This window comes from Neopelma chrysocephalum, unplaced genomic scaffold (assembly GCF_003984885.1).
Source record: "Neopelma chrysocephalum unplaced genomic scaffold, ASM398488v2 Primary Assembly neopelma1_60, whole genome shotgun sequence".
Classification (NCBI taxonomy): domain Eukaryota; kingdom Metazoa; phylum Chordata; class Aves; order Passeriformes; family Pipridae; genus Neopelma; species Neopelma chrysocephalum.
This window is the reverse complement of record NW_020897715.1, coordinates 10636718-10644577: the sequence shown is the minus strand read 5'-3', so window position 1 is coordinate 10644577 and position 7860 is coordinate 10636718. Positions and strand designations below refer to the sequence as shown.

The 7860-nt window shown below is 48.0% G+C and overlaps 2 protein-coding genes across 5 annotated transcripts in view; one reads left to right on the top strand and one right to left on the bottom strand.

Annotated features, from left to right (window-relative positions):
• The window catches only part of ST3GAL6 (ST3 beta-galactoside alpha-2,3-sialyltransferase 6), a 62705-nt gene that overhangs the window by 47513 nt on the left and 7332 nt on the right, over positions 1 to 7860 (top strand). The window lies entirely within an intron of this gene.
• COL8A1 (collagen type VIII alpha 1 chain) overlaps positions 3310 to 7860 on the bottom strand; it is an 87294-nt gene continuing 82743 nt past the window's right edge. For all 3 annotated transcript variants that reach the window (XM_027681088.1, XM_027681089.1, XM_027681090.1), the window contains 2 exons: positions 7218 to 7533; positions 3310 to 5392 (listed from right to left, as the gene is read on the bottom strand). In XM_027681088.1, the coding sequence (XP_027536889.1) occupies positions 3486 to 5392; positions 7218 to 7530 (2220 nt within the window). In that variant the 5' untranslated portion in view covers positions 7531 to 7533 and the 3' untranslated portion in view covers positions 3310 to 3485. The remainder of the gene's footprint in view (positions 5393 to 7217; positions 7534 to 7860) is intronic.

Below are 7860 nucleotides of genomic sequence, written 5' to 3'. Positions count from 1 at the left end.
GAAATCTCTGCACTGAAACTTCTCTTAATAAGCTATTCAATTTTTTTTATCACATCAGGGGCAAAGCTGCCAATTTTGGATCCCAGGGTGCTGCCAGCTTTATTTCCACATCTAGTAACAGTGTCTGTATAGGTATCCAGTGTTTCCTATAACTTTTCTTTCTCTATGAGTTGTGAAGTGAGATGCTCTCCTCCCATCTTACTCTGTCCTGTTCCCCAGCAGCCTGCTGAATTTCAAGAGAGCAGCATCTTACAGCAAAGGTGCTCCTGCATTTTATCTGCTACCCCCCTCAAAAGAGCGCCCTGTCAGAAAGACCCAGCTCTAAGATACCAAAATATGCAGTGAACAGGCAGGATGACACATGTCAGCTGAAAAAGCTCTGTTTGGCTCAGACTTTCAGGTTCGCTTTTTTTTTTTATTTCCTGTTGGGAAAGTATTTTTCCTCCATTGTAATAATTAAGGGAAGTACTGAGATATTTTAAGAAGGAAGGTCATGGACTATTGCACTAAATGTGAATCTGAGAGTGCCTAGAAGATGTTACTAAATTACATTTCCAGTGACTGTATTGGTGGTGATAATACAGAATCGCAACTTTGATGTTTAAAAATTAGCATATGGTACTTCTTGTTTCCTATGCCATGCTTTCCTTTTTAATAATGCCCTGGGGGGTAGTGTCAATAGCTTAACTTTTAAGTGGACTCTGATTTTTTAAGAATGTACTAAACTCAACGTGGTTTTGGTATCAGTAAATACTTATTTTATTTGCCATTTGTCTTAAGTTTTATATGCCTTTAAAGTGCCGGCTGTATTTTGAAGACATTCTTACAGTTGTTTCAAGTGAAATTTTGAATGCTAAAAATTTAGAAAGAGATTATTTTCCTGTGAATAAACTGTTAAAAAGACAGTGCCCTCAGACTTATTTTTCCAAGACCACTGCTCTGTGTGCGAGTGTGGATGTGTGGATATGCCCAGCCCCATAACGATTGGTGTGTCAAATACGCATCAAATATGTTGTCAAATATGGTATCAAGTTTTGGAACAAACTTTGGTGCTTAGTGAAGCAAACAGCTGAAAATTTTTGAACCCAGGTGGGCTGAGTTGTTCTGTGGGTGGAGGTCTCACTCTAGGCTGAGTACAAGCAAAGCTGGGACATGGTTTTTGTGGATAAGGTCAAGGGCAGCATCGTCGTGATTTGAATTTTTTTTCACATTTTTTTGAATCTTGCTTGTCTTATTGTGGACTTTCAGGGGAATGCTAAAATAAAAGATGTTGAACTAAAAAGATGGGGTGTGACAAAAGACTTCAAAAAGTGAGAAAGGCTTTAGATAGTGAGAGACCCTATTATGGTACTTTGTTCATAATCTTTTTGTGATGTAAAAATGAGATGCTGGGGGGCTTAAGGGAATCTAAGGGAGATTTAGGTAAAAATTACCTGATGCAGTAGATATTCAGTGCATTCCTTTAGCTTAGAGGAAAATGCCTGTCTCTGAGGTGAGATCGGGGAAGCCACATCAGGAGAGCCAGGGATGTGCTGAGCATCTCTCAGCCTGGGCAGCCAGTTCTGACTTTCTAGGTGAGTGCAAATCCTTACCAGCATGCCTCTGCAACAGATCCCTTGGCTTCCTTCATGCTACCCCTCTGCCTTTTTAAGCTGCACTCTCATATCAACTTGTGCTGAGCAGGCACCTGTCCTCACAGGCTGCTGAGGGAGCTAAAGAAAAGGATATCTCTCTTTTTTGATTTTTTTCCCTGTGTCCAGCTGTCAGTGGTTTCAGAGAGTTGTTGTGGTCTGATACATGGATTCATCAGATTGAATGTTCCTTCTAACAGTTCTGAATGAAGACAATTGTTTTTTGGTTTTATTTTTAAAGATATTTAATAAGATATTTTTTTTTTCAAATCAGTACAAAAATTTTAAATACAAAATTATTTGCTTTTGACATACCTCATATATTCTGGGAACATACTGAAGTCACCAGTGTCTGGTAAACTGTCCGTCCATTCCTGCCACCGTTCCATAAAATTTCTGAGATAAAGCACCACATTATATCACTGGAGTCCTTAGTCAATGTTAGACTGCATTAAACTCTGCATTTAAATAATGGTAATGCCAGTTAAATCCAATCTGAGTTCTGCATGAAAAATCTAGTTCATTTTTCACTCAAAAGCGGTAGCGTTAGCTAAAGAAATGGAAGAAGTGATGAGCATTTAACTCAAGTAGCGCAGCAGTGTGTGATGTGCAGCACTGTACAGGGAACCACAGTAAAGTACGCTGCCCTTTGGAAACGGAACACTGTTGAGGTGAGAGTAGCACCACTGATGAGCAGACAGAGACTTCTTGCAGAGAAGTCGCTGTCCTCAAGTACAGGAAAGGTTGAGGCCTGCAGGTTCTCCTTGACAACTGGTAACATATAAATAAGGATTGGAAATCAGCTTTTAGATAGAATGAAGTTCTCGGATAAATTTGAGTGATCAGCATTGCTGGTAAACTTATCGGTTGATCTCAAGCAACAAAGTAGTTAATTAGCAAACAGAGTACTTCTGCTTTGCTTAGTCATTGAAGAGCAAGCTGATTTGCTGAGTGGTAGAATAGGTGTTTCTTCTGACAAGCCAAATGGGTTCTTAGTATAAGCACAGACATCCAAGCAAATTTGTGCCACCCTGTGTAAGCCAAAATGTCTCAATGACGTGGCACAAAGTAAATGGGGAGCCCTTCATTTTTGTCTCTGATTTACCTCATCTACTTCAGCTGCGCAAATAGAGATGGAGACATTTTGAGTGCTGTGGCCTTTGGAGGTGAAACCAGTGCCTGCTGGAGTCAGTGGCAGCATTTTGAGTCCAGTGACTGCTGGAGAAGACTCAGGGGAATTGGTTAGTTACAGCATCAATACCACTTTTCCATCATAAATCATTCAGGAAAAAAACTACCTGCAGGAATATTTTATATGGGGGAAGGGAAATAAAGGTCTTCAGCTACGAGAACCTTTGCTTTGTCAGGCAGACCTGCTGTCAAAAAAACCAAGAAACCCCCCACCCAGACAAATAAGCCACTCAAATTTTTTATTATAATTAGAGACTGACCTACTCTGGTTTAAGTCACTGTTTTTCATCTCATAACTATGATCAATGCAACAGGAGTGAGTGACGTACACTAATTTGAACTTTAGTACTGAGTTATTGTGAATGAAATTAAGTAAGCATGGCATTGCAGAAATATATAACGTACAGCTAATATGTCCCCCTTGGGTGCAAAACAACTGCTTATGAACCTGATATGCATCTTTAGATATGTTCACCACACCTTTTTGTTTTTATAACTAGCTGTGCATAATGTTAAACTTTGTATTTATTCTTTTTTTTTGTACAAGATGGTCCAAAATGGTCATAAAATGCATTTTTTGTGGTATAAAAGTTGAAGCAGAGGAGAAAGGTTTTGACTTCGTGTGTGTGTGTGTTGTTGTGTGTGTGTGTCTGTTTTTTTGTTTTACATGGGATACAATAAATATCCTGAAAAAGATGAATGAACGTACTGCCCGGCATAGAGTCCTGCTGCCTGCTCGGATGGCATTTGAACGTAAACCTTGTCTCCAGGCATGAGCTGGACCACGGCACTGCCTGAAGCCTGGTCCAGGTAGCCCTTCTTGTACTCATCGTAGGTGTACATCAGCGGCTCGTTGTTCTTGAACAGAGCCACCCACACGTTGGCCCCTTTACAGTGGACGTGGTAGGCGAAGTAGTAGACGCCGGGGATCTCGCAGGTGAAGATCCCTGTCTGGGGGTTGTAGTTCTGCCGGCCGTTGTAGAGGAGCTTGTCGAACTTCACAGGCACCCCAACCCGGGGGAAGGGGGTGAGCAGCTCTGCCGTGAACGCAGGCATCTCGTAGACAATGCCACCAGCCTTGCCTTTCTTGCCCTTGTAGCCATAGGGGGGCTTGACGCCGTCTATCCCTGGACCCACCTCAGGCAGGTACTCTCCCACAGCTGGTGGAGTGGGTGGGATGATGACCGGGGGACCTGGGGGTCCAGGGGGGCCCGGTGGCCCCTGGAGCCCTGGCTGGCCGGGAGGACCGAGTGCCCCAGGCTTCCCTGGGGGTCCCTGCAACCCTGCAGCCCCAGGTTTGCCTACACCAGGGAAGCCAGGGGGTCCAGGCATGCCTGGCTCCCCCTTTGCTCCTGGCAGCCCTGGGGGGCCGATGGGGCCGCTGGGTCCTGCAATGCCGGGAATGCCTGAGGGTCCCTGAAGCCCCTGGGCACCGGGGAGCCCCGGCTCACCCTTTGGCCCCACAAGCCCTGGGACACCCGGCAGCCCCGGCAAGCCTTTGTGTCCTGCTTCCCCCTTGGGCCCTGTGGGGCCCGGCAGCCCCCGCAGCCCAGGGGCCCCCACTTCCCCAGGAAAGCCTGGCTTTCCCGGAAAACCCTGCAGGCCAGGTTCTCCCTTGGGGCCAACTGGTCCCGGTGGCCCCACGGGTCCGCCCTCTCCTTTAGGTCCTGGGAAACCGGCGGCCCCTGGGGGTCCCATGATGCCTGGCAGTCCTGGCTGGCCTGGCTCTCCTGGCGGCCCCCCCATGCCAGGTGGTCCTGCATGTCCCTTCTCCCCCTTTGGCCCCAGGGGGCCGGGCAGCCCACCCACACCTCGCTCACCTTTGGGCCCCGGGAAGCCTGGCTTCCCAACCCCAGGGGGGCCCGGGGGCCCTGGTAGACCTGGCAATCCCTGCTCTCCTTTGCCACCTGGGAAGCCTGGCTGGCCAGGCATTCCGTCCTGGCCTGGTTTGCCGATACCAGGTGGGCCAGGAGGGCCTTGGATCCCAGGGGCTCCGGGAGGCCCCTGCAGCCCTAGCTCTCCTGGGGGTCCAGGTTTACCCAGGGGTCCCTGTGGCCCAGGGAAGCCAACCATGCCTGGTTTGCCAACCCCTGGCAGCCCCACAGGGCCAGGGGGACCAGGCAGCCCGGGTGGACCCTTCAGACCTGGCAAACCTGGGATTCCAATGCCCTTCTCCCCTTTTGGCCCTGGGATCCCAGGGATTCCTGGTGGCCCCTTCATCCCAGGCTCGCCCTTTGGCCCTGGCTGTCCCTGCAGACCCGGAGGACCTGCTTTCCCTATGCCGGGAAGCCCGTGAGGTCCTGGTGGTCCTTGTGGTCCGGGTATTCCCATAGGCCCGATCTCCCCCTTCGGCCCCATCTCCCCTCTTGGCCCTGGGGGCCCCATGACCCCTGGTTTTCCTGGCATCCCTGGCAAACCCGGCTTTCCAATTCCTGGATATCCTTGTGGGCCTGGTTTTCCTTTGGCTCCTGGCACACCATGGCCTGGTAATCCAGGTGGTCCCGGTGGCCCTCTTGGTCCTGGTTCACCAGGGGGGCCTTGCTCACCCCTCAGACTGCGTATGGGCATTTCTGGGTTGGGAAGAAAAGAAAAAGAAAGGGGAGGGAGAGAGACAAAAGGTGATTGCAGTCGCATCCCTCAAAAAACATAAAGGCAGTTTTGAATGGAATGTGCTTGTTACGATGCCTCGTGGGTTTGTGGTAGGTAGAACCACCTAGCAAGTTACAGGTTGGTCCTGGGAATGAAGAGGATGTTCCTGCTGTTTTGCATACCCCAATCTTCCATGCATGTGTCTGTTTCCATAAAATAATTACTGTGCATCATATGTAAAAGCTATTTGTGCTTTACTAGTATTCTCCATTTATACAGTCTTAAACAGCAAAATCTGCACGTTGTTCCATATTTGCTGTACGTTAATCCACCTTTAAGAGTTTTCACAAGACACAGAAGCTGCTCGGTGCTTTCGTGCTGTAGGAGGAATCCTGGCATAAAAGTACTTTTGCTGGAAGGCTTACATGAGCAAGATCAATTAAAAAAGATTCTGTCAGTAAGGTTTGTATGTAGGTATGTCTATATTCACCAAGGCTTTGGTTCCCATTAAGGTATTACTGGAAACAAACCTACATCCTTAACCAGCATTGCTATTTTGGCATAGCCGTGTCTAGTTACATCTCTTCTAAATGTTTTGCAAAATCATTTTATTGTCCAAACCCACATTTTTGTGTATGTGACCACTTAGCACTACAGGTCAGGGAGGGAGTTTCTGTGTGTGACTGTTTGTGCTGGGGTCAGTTGCTTTTCAAGCTGCAGGCTTTTCATGTTAAGTGGAAAATCTCTCCAGCTCTAAAATGGATAAAAAAGTGAGAGGCTTGGGGGAAGGCAAGAGATGAGGTTTCAGGACAAGAGAATTAACTGTTCTTTGAGAGGCAGAAACCCTTCCTCTCTACACATATTGTGTTTTATGCACGTAGAAGATCTTTGCTCATGAGATGGGTTGATTTCACAGCCAGTAATGTTTGTTCAGACGGTCCAAAAACATTCCATTTCCCTCTGAAGCCAGTGGATGTTGTGGTTAGCTGAAGCCTCAGTAAGACAAAGGGTTAACCAGCTTGTCTGAAGTCACATAGACGCTGGCTGTCCTCATAAGGATTTTATGATACTGGGTGTTCCTGGTCACCGTTTGTATTTGGACTTTCTTTCTTATTTTGTTAAATATCTTAATATTGTCCAAACTTCCTTTACTGAATACAGAAAGTGCTTGTACGTGCAGACTTGTGCAGTAAACCTCTGTACTTTCAATCTTCTGTTACACCCATAAATAACCTATAGGAAGAGGACTCCAGAGTTGGAAGAGCAATTGTTCTTATCTGCAAACCTCTAAATCACAGAGTCTGGGCAAATTCAGACAAAACTGTGATTTTCCTGTAAATTCAAATCTTGGGGCTGTTAGCTCTTATGTCTGGTTGCTGCAGTGAGCAGATCCAGGCAGGACGCTGGCCCACCTACCTGGGCCATTCTTTGAAACCCCATCAGAGGGACTTCTGCAGGCAGGTGCGATTACGAGGTTTCTCCTAACCTCGAACAAGCACCCAGGCAAATCTGGGGCCAGCCCTGGGTGCTGGAGGCTCATCATAGGTAGGGCTGCTCAGAGGCTGTGCTGCAGTAAAGAGGATGACTGTGGCCTTGTGCTGGTGACCCTGAGCTGCCCCACAGCCTGTTTTGTCCACCTGTGGCCAGGTACCAACCTAGCCAGTCCCTTTGGGCACAGGGGTGCTGTGCCCAGCCTGCAGCAGCCTGCTCCAATGTTCAGCCCCCCCCCAACCCCCCCCCGGCAAACAGTGATCTGGTGCACCGGGTGGGATCGTACAGGGTTGGGGAGGGACATGGCCAGCCTACCTTTCTCTTTCTTGGGAGCCATATCCTTGCCAAGCAGGGGCCTCTGTGGAATCTCCTTCATGTACTGAGGCAGATGGGGGTACTCTTTCCCGTACTGCATGTGGGGCATCTCCTTGCCCATGTGCTGCATTGGGATGCCTTCTTTGCCCAGCGGCATGTGAGGTACTTGTTGTCCAAGAGGTTGGTACTGGGGCACCTGAGGTGGCAGCTGCTTGATCCCATAGTAGGCACCTCCTTGAGCAGACCTCACCAGCTCCAGGTAAACGGTGACAGCCACTGCCAGCAGCTGCACAGGAAAGAGCAGCGCGGCCATCACCTGCAAAAAATCACCACAAAACCCACAGTTGGCAGAAGATTTTTATGTTATGTATTTCCCATATGAGGGCAACATGCTCTCATTTTCTGCAGCAAAGTGGACCTATCTGGTTTATTGGAGGCTCTTACTCAAACAGTACTAATACAGTAAATGTCCTTATATGTATTTAGTTTTATGCTATGCCCTCTGCAGTTTCTTCACACCTGCTCCCAGTTTGCTGCTTTCTCCCTTGTGTCAGTGCCACAGCACAGGTTGGGCGAGCTCTGCTACAAGCTCTGGCACAGGGGGAGAGCAGGCAGGGGATGTGAGGGTCTTATAAACACTTTC